Source organism: Solanum stenotomum, chromosome 7 (assembly GCF_019186545.1).
Source record: "Solanum stenotomum isolate F172 chromosome 7, ASM1918654v1, whole genome shotgun sequence".
NCBI lineage: Eukaryota > Viridiplantae > Streptophyta > Magnoliopsida > Solanales > Solanaceae > Solanum > Solanum stenotomum.
This window is the reverse complement of record NC_064288.1, coordinates 18,191,290-18,210,136: the sequence shown is the minus strand read 5'-3', so window position 1 is coordinate 18,210,136 and position 18,847 is coordinate 18,191,290. Positions and strand designations below refer to the sequence as shown.

The 18,847-nt window shown below is 31.9% G+C and overlaps 1 protein-coding gene across 1 annotated transcript in view; it reads right to left on the bottom strand.

The window, feature by feature from the left end:
• Positions 1-1,220: 1,220 nt before the first annotated feature.
• The window catches only part of LOC125869700 (agamous-like MADS-box protein AGL104), a 224,144-nt gene continuing 206,517 nt past the window's right edge, over positions 1,221-18,847 (bottom strand). Inside the window, exon 4 of the mRNA XM_049550153.1 lies at positions 1,221-1,430. Coding sequence (XP_049406110.1) covers positions 1,221-1,430 — 210 coding nt within the window. The remainder of the gene's footprint in view (positions 1,431-18,847) is intronic.

Here is an 18,847-nt window from a genome sequence, read left to right as displayed (position 1 = left end):
TAAAGCTGTCATGTCAGGTGGTAGGTGAAAAGTTCAGTGTACTACACCAATAGGAAGAGCAGACGAGATTGTCTGTTTCAGTGTCTCACAAATGCAGGGACCTGGTCCCTGGCAGAGTTCTCTCCATCAGATGCATAATGGGGTACANAGTGCTCTCGTCCAGATTCAAATGGCGTACGACTGTAAAGCTGTCATGTCAGGTGGTAGGTGAAAAGTTCAGTGTACTACACCAATAGGAAGAGCAGACGAGATTGTCTGTTTCAGTGTCTCACAAATGCAGGGACCTGGTCCCTGGCAGAGTTCTCTCCATCAGATGCATAATGGGGTACAATTATAAAGTTGTCCTGTCAGTGGTTGGTGAGGCACCAACGTACTAAACCAATCAGAATGGCCAAAGGTGTTTGTCCAACGGGTAATAACTCTTTATGGTTGATATTTTCAACATGACAAACACCATATTAAATACATTCATTCAAAGGAGGAAGTCAGCCAGCAAGCCTTTCAAGAACTCACAAAGAACATTGCAAGGGTCCTAGTCCCTGCAAGATTGCTTACATGAAAAGGTGACAAGACAGTTGTCAGAAAATCTACCACCTTTGATGTGGTAGGTGCACATATTTTCTAAACAGCAGGCCTTCAACCAATAGGGTTGTGTCAACAAGTGTGTGTTGATTTTATATAGTCTCTTCTAAAAAAACACAAACTCTAGATTTGGCAAACAAAAACTCACAAGCTTAAAAAGAGAAGGCCATCTTCAAGGAATAATTCAAGCACAAGAACACATACAATAAGGATCTGATCAACAGAAGAAGTGCTTTCCGTACCTGCTGCTGTTCTTGATCGTTTGTATTGAGCTTAACTTGTAGGATTCATTTCACTCTTGTTAGAAACGTTTCAAAACTTTGTTTGAGTCTTGCACGAAACATAGTTAGGGGTAACTTTGTGTCTTACGGTCAAAAGTCTATATTAATCAGTGAGGGTTAGTATAGTGGGCAATTGATGCATTTCTTAGGCTCGTTTAAGTAATAGGTTGTATTACTTAGTGTAGAGATTATCCGGTTAATCTCATGTTGTAAACTGTGTTTTACTTTTACTTGAAAAGATTAGTAAAAATAGTTTGAAAAGTCCTGTGAGACAGGTCGTGGTTACTCCCTTGAGCAAGGAGGTTTTCACGTAAAAATCTTGTGCCTGTTTACTTTGTGCTATTTATTTTCTGCACTTTATTCTGTCGGGGACCTGGTCCTGTGAATACTGATGGACGCATACATTTCATCACATTGAACAAAATATAATAACAGAGAGACAATAAATTGATCCAAAAAATGAAGGAGTGAGAAAAAGATAAGATATCCAAACTGTTTATCAAGAAATTGTAGCTTGCTAACATCTCCCTTGATGTGGTTCAATTGCCTCAGCTTTGCCACCTTTTCCTTCATTAATATACCCAATAAATATTAATAGTGGTCAGAATAATTGATCTAAATAATTAAATTTTATTACAACTCTTTCTCAACATACACTTTTTGACTTAAAAAAGTCAAAGTTTTTATCTTTAATGAATTAAAGATCATTTAGTGTTTCGGTAATTTTGAGGATGTCATTTTCAGAATCTCTTAATTATTAATGACTTTATTTTAATTTGTTTGTTTGATTTTTTATTGACATAAAGTTTAATAAATTAAAGAATGATTTTTAATCCTATGGTCAGAAACTAAAGATAGGTTGAATGTGTAAAAATGTCCTTTAATTTTGTGATCATAAATATGTTACACAAAAAGTTGAAACTAAAGAGCTGTCGAAAAAAACATCTTGATGAAGGAATTGAATATCCCACGTAACTAAATAAATGAAATATTTATTTCTTTATAAGACTTATACAATGTTCCTCTCTTTGAAATGTCTTTTGAAGTGTGGGTTAGGCTCATGACCTAATTTGACATGGTCAGATCCAAAACCGATGTGGGAGCCCAGATTAAGAATAGTTGTGGGGTGGAAATCACGTTCTAGACTGGACAATGAAATCCCAAATGAAAATATTTGGATCTGGACATGGGGTGGGGGTGATAAATGAAATCCGGACAATGAATGTCAAGATGAAGAGGGGGTGATAACTCAAATTCCGAATAAAGAATGTCCAGATTTAGGTGTGGAGGGGGATGTGGTTGATAATTCTTACAAGATTTGAGAAATCATCCTTTCTTTGTTCTAGCTTTAAGAGTATGAGTTAGACTCAAAACCTAACTTGACACATTCTTTTAAAAACAAACTTAAAAAAAAAAATATAGATACACAAATTTAAATTGAGCAAGTACTAATTTTCATTTCAAACTTCATTAATTTCACTTTCATTTAAAGATTATACAAATTAATTCACATTAATAGACCGAAGACTTAATTTTAAAAATAGAAAATTCATGCAAATAGATATCGATAATGAATATGTAAAAGAGTAAAGTACCTTAACATCGCCCATGTGACTAACCCCAACAAAGAAAAAACAAAAAACTCATAAGTCAGTGCTAGAATATATGCGTTACTAATTAATAGCTAAATAAAAAAAATTCAATTAATTTTTTTTAGAATTAATTAGTTTATGTACGTCAATCTCCTCTTAATCGGAAGATTAATATAGAGCTGAAGCAGGTCTTCAATTCTACAAAAGTAAAAATTTAGTAAAAATAATTAGTCAAGCTAATGATTTTATAGATTAATAACTAGCATGACATAACGGTAATTTTTTGTTGGTATCGTAAATACAATACCTTTGTTGGCTAGAGAATTTGTTGAGTCAATCAGCCGGTGAAAACGGGACAAACAAGACATCCACATCACAACAAATTGCAATCTCTTTCTCCTTATTTAATAAATTATTACGTCGCTTATAAAATGAGACTTTACGTTTCTTCGTGTCTTCTATTTTCTTTATCTCAATTTTTCTAGCCATCTTTCAAGGGAGTCTCTTCTCTCCCTTGGAAGGACCAATAACTTAGAGTGTTGTGTGAAGTGTACGAACAATGCAATGACAGAAAGAGAAGGCTGAAAGGTAGCTAATTTATAAGGTTAAAAAAAATATTAGGGTCAAATAAGAATCAAATAAACAGTAGTTTAGCCTCATCCAAACATGGGCGTATGACTATGTTAGCCAGGTTATTAAATTCTAAATTATCACAATGAATAAGATATTCGGATAATACTCCCTCCGTTTTAAAAATAATTGTCTTGTTTTACTTTACACGAAATTTAAGAAAATAGAGAATAAATTTCAATCTTGTAGTTTTAAATTGATGTTATGTCAAATATGTCAAAATGCTCTTTAATCTTGTGACCTGAGACATGCCTTGTGGAAAGTTGAAATTAAGGTGTTGCAAAAAAAAAAAAAACGGGTCATTCGTTTTTTAACAGACTAAAAAAAAAGTCATTCTTTTTTTAAACAGAGAAAATATTAGTTAAATATATGAGTTTTGCATGTGTAGATCACATTAATTATATATATATATATATATATATATATATATATATTGAATGTACATAATATTATTAGTATAAAAAAATGAGTAAAATTTGTTAGAAGAAAAATGTTCTTAAAGAGGAATATTATATCTCACAATCACATATACACTAACAATTAATGAACAAAATTAATTGTAGACTGTAGTTAACAAAATTTTGTCATTGATATTAAAATTACAAATTATGTTGGTATTGATACATGAAAACATACTCTAAATAATAATCTAAAGGAAAAATAAACTACATTATAAGTAAGCATAATAATATAACAGAACTATTTGTAAAGGTTAACAATAACAAAAATGAATATTCACACTAATCATTTTTTCTATTTAAGGATAATTTGTTATGTTTGAGTATTTTTATCTGATTCGATTAATATTGAAAATTGTCTTGAAGTACCTTTAGAAGTTGAGCTGAAATTTTGTTGGTAAATATGAATTTAGAAGGAAAATCTGTCCATTAAGGATAACAATTTGTTTCTTATGTTTGAGTCTTGTAAAATTAAGTCACGATTTGACTTCTTTTCTCCTTTTAAGTTTATCAAATTTGTGGGATTGTTTTATTTAAAATTAATTCATTATCTATAAATAAGCATCCTTAATACAAATTAAGGATATTCTTGATATGTGATTAAATGTTCAGGTTCTTCTTGACTATATTTTTACTAGTTATGGACATGTGCATTGCACGTTTGTTCATGTTAAGTTGTTTCATTCTCTCTATCTATATATATATATAGAGAGAGATTTTGTAAAGCAGTCTTGTAATGAGTGCATGCATTGTTGTTGTTGATCTAGTAGAAGTGTACATTGTGTTAAACACTCTTCTCTCAAGAGTGCATAAGTTAATATTAATCTTGTAAAACGATAAAAATTTAATTGATGCACTCAATAATTTTAGGATATTTATCTGGACAAATCAGAATGACAATATCAGTTGAATTTGAAGCATCACAATTTTGTAAATTCTGAATAATAATGATGATGATGATGATGATAATAATAATAATGATGATAATAATAATAATAATAATATTATCTTTGACTGATTCCAATAATAATAATCAATATTGCCAATAGCTCGATATTGATTTATATAAATCTCAATATAAATTCTTGCATATTGGCATGGTACAGATCGCTTTTAAGCCGTTAACTCTTAAAGGGTTACCAGAAACATTTTTAGTTGCTCTTCATGATGCTCGAAATTTAAACATTCGACAATCTTTGATGGGTTCGATTGAATCTACGGTAGCTTATGGCCTAGTATATTTCAATACTCAACCTAACTTGCAGTTATCTTTGACTGATTTTAATATTCTTGATGCTTTGACTTTAAATGTTAAAACACATGGTTATAATTATGCGCCTGGATCTGAATTGATTTGTTTATCTTATAGAATCTATTTTAAACTGCTTGCTATGTTAAACCCAAGATGTAAGTTATATGATACATCTGATCAAACAATAATAGTTGAAACTAATTTTGTTAAATCCAAGGTCACTACTAGAAGGCCTATAAAATGGGAAGAGATTAATTTTCCTACTACTTGGACTTTAGACTCTGTTATACCTCTAGAACAGATGACTGATGCTGTCACTAATTCTGAATATTCTCATATTACTCAAAATGCTGATGGTAAGATTTGTATTCAGTTTGATGAAAAAAGTGTTCCTTCTAATAGACATTCATTTTGTTCTGATAGAAGATTACTTGCCATCCAACACATCTCGCCAATTGACTTTGGTTATGGTTCAGTTCGAAATCGTGCTGCTTCTTTGCATACATTATCTTCTGTCATATCTGCTGATAACAATAAAATTAAAATTGATCCTCGATTAAATATTGTTCAAACAAATGATAAATCATTTGATATTTCTGATAAGGATATTCCTTCTGCATCCGAAATGGATTTTAATCTTAATGATACTTAATGATGAATGGACATCAAATTGATTTTAGTCCGGGTTCACTGGCAAAAATTCAAAATGAATTTGCTAGGTAAATGGAGCCAGTTTAAAACTTGGATTTTTGACACATACAGTGCGGAGGATTTGCTTAATATGTCTCAAGAATTTTATGAGACTTGTGCTTTACATAATCATATTATGTTTTTCGTACCCTGATTTATAACTACTTATTTGCCTTTATTCATCAATGTTCTTGAACGATCCTATAAAGATGAATAAGGTAATATTATTAAAGCTATTTATCCTCCTCAAGCACCGTTTATACTACCTAATAATACAGGTATTACTTTAACTGCTTTTCAGAAGTTTATTGAAAAAGATGTGGCTACGGTAAACGTTAACGAGATTAATAATCTCATTTCTCAAAACAACTATTTAGGACTTTATGTGAAAGTTATAGGTGAACATATTAGTTCTCTTGATAAAAAGTTAGATGATTTAACGACTTTAATTGTTCAGATTAAAAGTGATTTAAAATCTTCTGAACAGGCTTCTACGTCAAAACAGTCAAATGTTCATATTCAGAGACCTCCTGAAATTCAAGAATTTGTTTTTAAACCCCTATATGATCTTGAAAAACTTCTTGATAAAAAGTTTTCGGAATTTGGTGCTCACCATATTAATTTATCTGAAGATTTTGCAGATGAGATTGAAACCACTTTTGATTTTAAAAATCAAGTTGATTTGGAAATTATTAAGCTTTGTGGTTATCCCAAGAAGAATAGTGGTAATACTAAATATGCTCATCAACCTAATATGCAAACTTATTATTATCCCAGACCGACTCCTCAAGATGTTATGATAGAGGAACGTGATTGGAACCAAACTAATACTTCTTATAGTGGAAGTGAGATATATGAATGGAATCTCGACGGTTTAACTGATAGGCAATTAACTATACTTGTTCATAGAATGCTTATGTATGCTACTATTTGTAAAAGTGTTAATAACACTGATAGAACTATTTGCAAGATGATAATTGCAGGTTTTACTGGTCAACTTAGAGGCTAGTGGGATAATTATATGAGCCTTGAGGCAAAAACTGTTGTACTTAATGCTAACATTGCTAATGAGATTATTGATAACTTAGGTTTTGCCTTAGTAAAAAATAGAGAAGACATTGTTTATACCCTAGTCTTGACTATTCTCGAACATTTTAATTGTAGATTTACCAATCAATACCAAAATGTTCGTTCTTTGTTAAATGGTCTTCGATGTAGACATTTAGGCGAATTCTGATGGTATAAAGATACCTATCTAAGTCGGGTGATGGAACTTCCAGAAAACGGTCTTGAGCATTGGAAAACCAAGTTATAGATGACTTACCTCCATTATTTGCAGAAAGAGTTAAGAAAACTCTACAAAATTCGCAAGGGGCTATTCCTTATGGCGCTTATACTTTTTGTAAGCTTATAAGAGTCTGCACTCAAGAAGGTATTAATTTGTGCAATGAATTAAAGCTCTCTACGCAGCTTAAGATTGATAAGCTTAGAGAAAGATCTCAGCTAGGAGACTTTGTACCCAGTTTGGATTACCTTATACTACCGCAAAAGGTACTAAACATAGAGATTTTAATAAATTCGATCCAGATAGATCTCATCGTAACAGAAGATCTAGACGAAGGCCTAGGGAAAAACGAGAAGATCAAAAAGCTCATCGTAAATATAATATATTTATGAAGAATAGGTCTAGGAGAGATCTTGCAAAGATTAAGTGCTACAAGTGTGGAAAATTTGGGCATTTAGCACCAAATTATAGGCTTGAAAAGCTTAAAACTCTAGAGTTAGAGGAAGATATGCACGATAAGATCTATAGTTTCTTGTACACCTCTGGTTCTGAGTCCGATTATGATGATGACGATTATTTTAAATCAGGTTCTGAAACTGATAAACCTGAAACATCTGGTAATACTAAGTCAACAACTATAGATACTTGTAAACGTAGAGGTGATATTTGCTCTTGTGAAAATGATGAATTTTATAAATTACAATCTCAATTTGAAGATATGAATATTAATACTATTATTTCTTATAATGTGATAGAGCTTTTAAAAGAAGTTACTGATAACACGTTGTGTGAAAAGATTATTCAACTTGTTGCTAATAATATGGCTAGCTCATCGAATGTTGTTGAAAAATCAAAAAATGAGTTTGAATATTCTGCTCCTTATTCTTTATCTGAAGTCAATAATAGACTTTCTAAATAACATGTTGTTATTCATGATACATTTTTGATGACCTAAAAGGAGAAATTGAACAGTTGAAACAAGAGATCAAATCTCTTAAACAAAATCAGATTATTTGTGATCACCGCCTTACTCAGATTGAGTCTGCTAATAACAAGGGTAAAAATATTGTTGAAGAAAATACTCTTGCAAAATCTATTAATACTGATCCTAAACAAAATATGTTTTTAGGAATGATGCAGATTGTTACAACTCATAAATTGTATGTTAAATGTACTATATTAATTGATAATACTTTTTCTATAACTGATATAGCTATGATAGATAGTGGAGCTGATGTTAGTTGTATTCAAGAAGGTCTTGTACCTACAAAATATTTTGAAAAAATTACTCTTATGGTCAAATCTGCTTCTGGACATGCTTTAGATATAAAGTATAAATTGCCTAATACGCGTATTTGCCAAAATAAAGTCTGCATTCCACAATTATTCTTTTTGGTTAAAAATCAGTTATACCCTCCGATTATACTTGGAACTCCATTTATAAATGCTATTTATCCTTTCACCAGCATCACAACTAAGTGTTTTTCTGCTACTTATAAAGATAGAGATGTTAATTATACTTTTATTACTGATCCTATTTCTCGTGATATTAATGCTTTGATTAATATGAAACAAAAGCTTGTTGATTCAATACAACTTGAAATATTTAGTATGAATATATTCGGCACTTTAAAATCTACTAGAGTGCAGGAAAAAATTAAAATAATTTCCGAACAAATAGCCATTGATATTTGTGCTGATCATCCTAGTTCTTTCTGGAATCGAAAAAAGCATATTGTGACTCTTCGAAATGAAGATAATTTCTCTGAGGATGATATTCCTACTAAATCACGCCCTTGCCAGATGAACGCCGAATTGGTTGAATTCTGCAAGAAAGAAATTGATAATTTATTACTAAAGGGTTTGATAAAACCTTCTAAATCTCCTTGGTCTTGTACTACATTTTATGTCAATAATGCAGCTGAAAAAGAATGCGGTGTTCCCAGGTTAGTTATAAATTAAAAACATTTGAACAAATATTTGAAATGGATTAGGTATCCTATCCCAAATAGAAAGGATTTATAGTCAAGATTATATGACGCCAATATATTTTCTAAATTTGATTTAACATCAGGTTATTGGCAGATCCAAATATTTAAAGAGCACTCTTATAGAACCGCTTTTAATGTTCCATTTGGACAATATGAATGGAATGTTATGCCATTTGGTTTGAAAAACGCTCCTTCTGAATTCCAAAAACTTATGAATGATATTTTTAACCCATATTTGGATTTTATCATTGTTTATATTGATGATATTTTGGTTTATTCAAAAACTCTTGAAATGCATATTAAACAGTTAGACATCTTCAAGAAAATAGTTATACAAATGGTTTGGTAATTTCTAAACCAAAAATGAGTTTATTTCAAACTGAAGTCAGATTTTTAGGACATCTTATTTGTCAGGGGAAGGTTACCCCTATTCAACGATTGATTGATTTTGCGTCAAAGTTTCCTAATGTTATTACAAATAGGACGCAATTACAGAGATTCTTGGGAAGTTTAAATTATATTTCCCCCTTTTACAAAAATTTATCTCGTGATGTAGCCCCGTTATACGAAAGGTTAAAAAAGGATCATAAAACACCTTGGACTGATAGTCTCACCAATTTGGTAAAAAATATTAAACATCGTGTTAAATCTTTACCTTGTTTAACTCTAGCTAACCCAGCCTGGTAGAAGATTGTAGAGACAGATGCGTCTAACATTGGCTATGGAAGAATACTAAAACAGATCAATCCTCATGATAAAACTGAATATCTAATTCGATTTCATTCTGGAAAATAGAGTGATGCTCAGAAGAAATATGCTACGGTGGCGCATGAAATGTTAACCATTACTAAATGCATTTTAAAAAATTTCAAGATGATCTATATAATCAAAACTTTTTAATAAAAACTGATGCTCAATCTGTAAACTATATGTTTAATAAATATTTTAAACATGATGCGTCAAAATTGATTTTTGCTAGATGGCAAGCACAACTAGCACCTTTTGATTTTGAAATCAATTATAAAAAGGGAAGTGACAACTCTCTTCCAGAATTCTTATCTAGAGAATATTTATCGTCATAATGAGCTTCCTTTCTCCCTTCTTTACAAAAAAAAATTCATTACTATATTAAAGGTAATCCCTCTCAATAGAGATGTACATGAATTGATTATATGGAAAATCATAGATGGGATGGTAATAGACATCATCTCTGATATTCTTACTTGCGAAGAGATCGTCGAATTTGATGACGAAATTTAATATTACCATAATTATTACTATGATGTATTCGAATAAAACGAAGTGTTTTGTTTGCAGAATGGACCCTCCTTGGGTAACCAAGGCTAGAGGAAGGGGAAGTTATACTCGCGGAAGGGGAAGATCATCCTCAAAATCATCCGGATCATCATACAGATCCTCGTCCAGCTCTCCAATTATACAAAAGGGAGGAATGAGCTTGGTAAAACTAACAAGCCCTTCAAAATAAGCTGTTTCTTCGATACATTTGGACGATATTCCAGAAAATAATCCATTATACGCACAATTGCAAATGTATTTATCCCAAAAGCAAAGTGATACTTTTGCATCGGTAGCTAAAGAAGAGGGTGAGGATATCAAATCTTACGAAAAGGTATCAAAGAAAGAAATGATTTTTCTTTTAGAAAATTCTGATATTCAGAGAAACGAAGAGCCTTGGAAGATATTCCAGAGATATCTGATTAACGGATTATATTTTTCGAGAGAGTCATACAAAACCCGATCTTATTACGAGACTATTTTAATGAGCACAGGCAGTGTTGAATTTTAGCACTTTTCAGGCTACAACACTAGTGAGAATGTTTATAACTTCTTCAAAATGATAATTAAACAAATTATATCGGTTGAAGATTGGGGTATCTTCACAATGAAAGAAAGACAAATATGTCTACATAAAGTCTCGATGGACTTTACATATTGGGACTATATTCATGCTTTTGATAAGGTCCTCATCTACAATAATGAGAGACACAAGCATACATGGTTCATAAAGGTTTGTGCAAAAATATTTGCAGAACCGATCCCGAATTGGTGGTCATACCACGGCCCAACAACTAAGATTTTACCAGATCCGTTTCTTAAGTTATACAACGAATGGGTAAAAATCTCACCAAATCTGAACGAATTATATCATACAGATCATATCTGTTATATTTAAAGGATCGAACAAATCCATTTCTTTATTGAATTTTCGATCCCATGGATTCACAAATGGACTCCGGAGGTGGGATTCACCGACGAACAAATTCCTTGTCTATACAGGACATTTTATAATAATTTTTGGAATAAATTAATGAAATGAGATCCCAAGACAAAATCGTTATACAGACAGGAATTATTGGATATTATTAAACAAAGAATTAAAGAATATTGTCTTGTTCCTCAAAAGGGAATTATATAGGATAGCTCCGTCCGACATATTGCTCGAAAGATCTCTATTCAGGATGGAAATAAAGAAGAGACGATTAATAATTATCTCGACGAAGTAAGAAAAAACATACTTTTCAATATTACCCAATACGAGAAGTTAGACACTTCAATGCGAAGTGAAACAAGTGATGACGTTGCAGATATTCAAGAGGCTCAATTATGTGAACCTACCACAGAGGATGTACTGGAAAAAGCATAAGATCTCCTCTGCAAACTAAAGGGAAAATATCACGTGTGAAGTTGATCTTCAACAAGTAAAAGTCCTATCAACAGTAGATACATTGTTGAACAACATCAAAAAAACTATTACTATGGGACCCAGTGATAAGGGACCCACAATCACTGTAGATCACTGTAGCTGGATTGATTTTTCTTCTATAAATAAGTTCTTTTGTAGTTGGAGAAAGGCAGGTTTTTTAGAAACCCTCTCTCTCTTTTGTTCTCTCTCTTGCTGTCTTGTATTATATTGTAAGTTGTGAGTTTACTGGAAACTTACCGGAGCTTGTTAATAAAGCATAGTTCTCATATAGGCCCTGGTGTTGGCCAAAAGATACTTTCTTTTATTGTTCCTTTTCCTTACTTTCTCTACTTCTCCGATCTGAGCCGTGACTATATCCGACTAAACAATTATATCTATGTCGGATAACTAACTTCACTTTTATATCTACCATTAAATATCTAAACTTTATCTAAATATGAATAAATTTATATATAGTTTCTTGACTTGGTTCCGAGATGGTGGTACAGTCAGATTCAATACAACAAGTTAGTGGTTTTGTCTTAGTGACTCCGTCTAGCCAACCGTGGTCTTAGCCCGATAAGGAGTAAAAGGGCGGTTTATACCCGGTTAGAACTGCTAGACACATGGGCTCACTAACAATACGTATTTGAATCTCGACAGACCCTTTTTTGGTTAAAAGGATTAGATCCTTCCATACAGTTATTAAACTATATAAAATTTTGTATGTATTTCGATTTGGATTTCTTCCTTAAATTCGGATGATAACAAGCTAGATTGAATATGACCGCGCGGACTACCGCCCGTCTTCTGAGATCCTAGTTTCTTTGGTTAAAAAGCTAGATTGAAGATGATCGCGCGGACTACTGCCAGTCTTCTGAGATCCTGGTTTCGTTGGTATCAGAGCCTAGGAACATTCATGGTAAATATGAGATTGATGTGAAGTATTTCGGCATAGATATACTCTCTTAATCATGGATTTAGGAGATACTAGTACTAAAAGTACTCGATTGGAAGAGGTAGATATACCTCAAAACCTTGATTTGTTAAACAATTGGACTATTTCGAAAGTCGATATAAAAATCATTTATGATTACGGTTGGTTTGATAAGATCTCTAATAAACAGTTGATAAAAACTACTAAGCAATCTTTGGGGTTGAATTCATCTGAACAAACTATTAGTTTATTAAATAAGCGCGATATTGATTTATATAAATCTCAATATAAATTCTTGCATATTGGCATGGTACAGATCGCTTTTAAGCCGTTAACTTTTAAAGGGTTACCAGAAATATTTTTAGCTGCTCTTCGTGATGCTCGATATTTTAACTTCCCAAGAATCTCTATATTGGCAGTTATTGGCAATATATAACCTGATTTCCCAACCTAACTTGCATATATCTTTGACTGATTCTAGTATTCTTGATGCTTTGACTTTAAATGTTAAAACACATGGTTATAATTATGCGCCTGGATCTGAATTGATTTTTTTTATCTTATAGAATCTATTTTAAACTGCTTGCTACGTTAAACCCATGTAAGTTATATGATACATCTGATCAAACACTAATAGTTGAAATTAATTTTGCTAAATCCAAGGTCACTACTAGAAGACCTATAAAATGGGAAGAGACTAATTTTCCTACTACTTGGACTTTAGACTCTGTTGTACCTCCAGAACATATGACTGGTGATGTCAGTAATTCTGAATATTCTTATATTACTCAAAATGTTGATGGTAGGATTTGGATTCAGTTTTATGAAAAAAGTGTTCCTCATAATAGACATTCATTTTGTTCTGATAGAAGATTACTTGCCATCCGGCACATCTCGCCGATTGACCCTGGTTATGGTTCAACTCGAAATCGTGCTGCTTCTTTGCATACATTATCTTCTGTCATATCTGCTGATAAAAATAAAATTAAAACTGATCCTCGATTAAATATTGTTCAAACAAATGATAAATCATGTGATATTTCTAATAAGGATATTCCTTTTGCATCCGTAATGGATTATATTGGCGTCATATAATCTTGACAATAAATCCTTTTTATTTGGGATAGGATACCTAATACATTTCAAATATTTGTTCACAGGTTTATAATTTATAACTAATCTGGGAACACTGCGTTCTTTTTCAGCTGCATTATTGACATAAAATGTAGTACAAGACCAAGGAGATTTAGAAGGTTTTATCAAACCCTTTTGTAATAAATTATCAATTTCTTTCTTGCAGAATTCAACCAATTCGGCGTTCATCTGGCAATGGCGTGATTTAGTAGGAATATCATCCTCAGAGAACTTATCTTCATATAGAAGAGTCACAATATGGTTTTTTCGATTGCAGAAAGCACTAGGATGATCAACACAAATATCAATGGCCATTTGTTTGGAAATTATTTTAATTTTTTCCTGCACTTTAGTAGATTTTAAAGTGTCGAATATATTCATACTAAATATTTCAAAGTTGTAAAGAATCAACATGCTTTTGTTTCATATTAATCAAAGCATTAATATCACGAGAAATAGGATCAGTGATAAAAGTATAATTAATATCTCTATCTTTATAAGTAGCAGAAAAATCCTTAGTTGTGATGCTGGTGAAAGGATAAATAACATTTATAACTGAAATTCAACAACAAAGATTGCTCAGTAGTTTTTATCAACTGTTTATTAGAGATCTTATCAAACCAACCATAATCATAAATGGTTTTTATATCGACTTTCGAAATAGTCCATTTATTTAACAAATCAAGGTTTTTAGGTATATCTACCTCTTCTAATCGAGTACTTTTAGTAGTGGTATCTCCTAAATCCATTATTAAGAGAGTATATACATGCCGAAATACTTCACATCAATCTCATATTTACCATGAAAGTTCCTACACTCTCATACTAACGAAATCAGGATCTCAGAAGATGGGCGGTAGTCCACGCGGTTATCTTCAATCTAGCTTGTTAACATCCGAATTTAAGGAAGAAATCCGAATCGAAATACATACAAATTTTTATATAGTTTAATGACAGTATGGAAAGATCTAATCCTTTTACTCAAGCAAAGGGTGTGTCGAGATTCAAATATGTATTGTTAGTGACCCCATGTGTCTAGCAGTTCTAATCGGGTATAAGGTGCCCTTTTACTCCTTATCGGGCTAAGACCACGGCTGGCTAGACGGAGTCACTAAGACAAAACCACTAACTTGTTGTATTGAATCTGACTGTACCACCATCTCGGAACCAAGTCAAGAAACTATATATAAATTTATTCATAATTAGATAAAGTCTAGATATTTCATGGTAGATATAAAAGTGAAGTTAGTTATCCGACATAGATATAATTCTTTAGCCGGATATAGTCACGACTCAGATCGGAGAAGTAGAGAAAGTAAGGAAAAGGAAGAATAAAAGAAAGTACCTTTTGGCCAACACCAGGGCCTATATGAGAACTATGCTTTATTAACAAGCTCCGGTAAGTTTCCGGTAAACTCACAACTTACAATATAATACAAGAGAGCAAGAGAGAGACCAAAAGAGAGAGAGGGTTTCTAAAAAACCTGCCTTTCTGCAACTACAAAAGAACTTATTTATAGACGAAAACTCAATCTAGCTACAATGCTCTACAATGGATCTACAGTGATTGTGGGTCCTTATCACTGGGTCCCATAGTAATAGTTTTTTTGTTGTTGTTTAACAATGTATCTACTGTTGATAGGACTTTTACTTGTTGAAGATCAACTTCACACATGATATTTTCCCTTTAGTTTGCGGAGCAGATCTTATGCTTTTTACAGTACATCCTCTGTGGTAGGTTCACATAATTGAGCCTCTTGAATATCTGCAACGTCATCACTTGTTTCACTTCGCATTGAAGTGTCTGACTTCTCGTATTGGGTAATATTGAAAAGTATGTTTTTTCTTACTTCGTCGAGATAATTATTAATCATATCTTCTTTATTTCCATCCTGAATAGCGATCTTTCGAGCAATATGTCGGACGGAGCTATCCTGTATAATTCCCTTTTGAGGAACAAGACAATATTCTTGAATTCTTTGTTTAATAAGATCCAATAATTCCTGTCCGTATAACGATTTTGTCTTGGGATCTTGTTTCATTAATTTATCCCAAAAATTATTATAAAATGTCTTGTATAGACAAGGAATTTGTTCGTCGGTGAATCCCACCTCCGGAGTCCATTTGTGAATCCATGGGATCAAAAATTAAATAAAGAAATAGATTTGTTCGATCCTTTAAATATAACAGATATGATCTGTATGATATAATTCGTTCAGATTTGGTGAGATTTTTACCCATTCGTTGTATAACTTAAGAAATGGATTTGGTAAAATCTTAGTTGTTGGGCCGTGGTATGACCACCAATTAGGGATCGGTTCTGCAAATATTTTTGCACAAACCTTTATGAACCATGTATGCTTGTGTCTCTCATTATTGTAGATGAGGACCTTATCAAAAGCATGAATATAGTCCCAATATGTAAAATTCATCGAGACTTTATGTAGACTTATCTGTCTTTCTTTCATTGTGGAGATACCCTAATCTTCAACCGATATAATTTGTTTAATTATCATTTTGGAGAAGTTATACACATTCTCACTAGTGTTGTAGCCTGAAAAGTGCTGAAATTCAACTCTACCTGTGCTCATTAAAATAGTCTCGTATTAAGATCGAGTTTTGTATGACTCTCCCGAAAAATATAATCCGTTAACGAGACATCTCTGGAATATCTTCCGGGGCTCTTCCTTTCTCTGAATATCAGAATTTTCTAAAAGAAATATCATTTCTTTCTTTGATACCTTTTCGTAAGATTTGATATCATCACCCTCTTCTTTAGCTACCGATGCAAAAGTATCACTTTGCTTTTGGGATATATACGCTTGCAGTTGTGCGTATAATGGATTATTTTTCTGGAATATCATCTAGATGTATCGAAGAAACAACTTCTTTTGAAGGGCTTGTTAGTTTTACCAAGCTCATTCCTCTCCTTTGTATAATTGGAGAGCTGGACGAGGCGTATGACGATCGAGATGATTTTGAGGATGATCTTCCCTTTCCGCGAGTATAATTTCCCCTACCTCTAGCCTTGGTTATCCAAGGAGGGTCCATTCTGCAAACAAAACACTTCGTTTTATTCGAATACATCATAGTAATAATTATGGTAATAATAAATTTCGTCGTCAAATTTGACGATCTCTTCGCAACTAAGAATATCAGAGATGATGTCTATTACCATCCCATCTATGATTTTCCATATAATCAATTCATGTACATCTCTATTGAGAAGGATTACCTTTAATATAGTAATTAAGTTTTTTTCTGTAAAGAAGGGAGAAAGGAAGCTCATTATGACGATAAATATTCTCTAGATAAGAAATCTGGAAGAGAGTTATCACTTCCCTTTTTATAATGGATTTCAAAATCAAAAGGTGCTAGATGTGCTTGCCATCTAGCAAAAATCAATTTTGACGAATCATGTTTAAAATCTTTATTAAGCATATACTTTACAGATTGAGCATCGGTTTTTATTAAAAACTTTTGATTATATAGATCATCTTAAAATTTTAAAATGCATTTAACAATGGTTAACATTTCATGCGCCACTGTAGAATATTTCTTCTGAGCATCGCTCCATTTTCCAGAATGAAATCGAATTAGATATTCAGTTTTATCATGATGATTATCTATTTTAATATTCCTCCATAGCCATTGTTAGATGCATCTGTCTCTTCAATCTTCTGCCAGGTCGGGTTAGCTAGAGTTTAACAAGGTAAAGGTTTAACATGAAGTTTAATATTTTTTTACCAAATTGGTGAGACTATTAGTCCAAGGTGTTTTATGATCCTTTTTTAGCCTTTCATATAACGAGGCTACATCACGAGATAAATTTTTGTAAAAGGGGGAAATATAATTTAAACTTCCCAAGAATCTCTGTAATTGCGTCCTATCTGTAATAACATAAGGAAACTTTGACGCAAAATCAATCGATCGTTGAATAGGGGTAATCTTCCCCTGACAAATAAGATGTCCTAAAAATCTGGCTTCAGTTTGAAATAAACTCATTTTTGGTTTAGAAATTACCAAACCATTTTGTATAACTATTTTCTTGAAGATGTCTAAATGTTTAATATGCATTTCAAGAGTTTTTGAATAAACCAAAATATCATCAATATAAAAAATGATAAAATCCAAATATGGGTTAAAAATATCATTCATAATTTTTTGGAATTCAAAAGTAGCATTTTTCAAATCAAATGGCATAAAATTCCATTCATATTGTCCAAATGGGACATTAAAAGCAGTTCTATAAGAGTGCTCTTTAAATATTTGGATCTGCCAATAACCTGATTTTAAATCAAATTTAGAAAAGATATTGGCGTCATATAATCTTGACAATAAATCCTTTTTATTTGGGATAGGATACCTAATCCATTACAAATATTTGTTCAAAGGTTTATAATTTATAACTAACATGGGAATACCGCGTTCCTTTTCAGCTGCATTATTGACATAAAATGCAGTACAAGACCAAGGAGATTTATAAGGTTTTATCAAACTCTTTTGTAATAAATTATCAATTTCTTTCTTGCAGAATTCAACCAATTTGGCGTTCATCTGGCAAGGGCGTGATTTAGTAGGAATATCATCCTCAGAGAAATTATCTTCATATGGAAGAGTCACAATATGGTTTTTTCGAATCCAAAAAGCACTAGGGTGATCAGCACAAATATCAATGGCCATTTGTTCGGAAATTATTTTAATTTTTTCCCTCACTTTAGTAGATTTTAAAGTGTCGAATATATTTATACTAAATATTTCAAGTTGTAAAGAATCAACATGCTTTTGTTTCATATTAATCAAAACATTAATATCACGTGAAATAGGATCAGTGATAAATGTATAATTAATATCTCTATCTTTATAAGTAGCAGAAAAACCCTTAGTTGTGATGCTGGTGAAAGGATAAATAACATTTATAAATGGAGTTCCAAGTATAATCGAAGGGTATAAGTGATTTTTAACCAAAAAGAAGAAATGCGGAATGCATACTTTATTTTGGCCAATACGTGTATTAGGCAATTTATACTTTATATCTAAAGAATGTCCAGAAGCAGATTTGACCATATGAGTAGTTTTTAAAAAATATTTGGTAGGTACAAGACCTTCTTGAATACAATTAACATCAGCTCCACTATCTATCATAACAATATCAGTTATAGAAAAAATATTATCAATTAATATAGTACATTTAACATACCATTTATGAGCTGTAACAATCTGCATCATTCCTTTAAACATATTTTGCTTAGGATCAATATTAATAGATTTTGCAAGAGTATTTTCTTCAATAATAATTTTACCCTTGTTA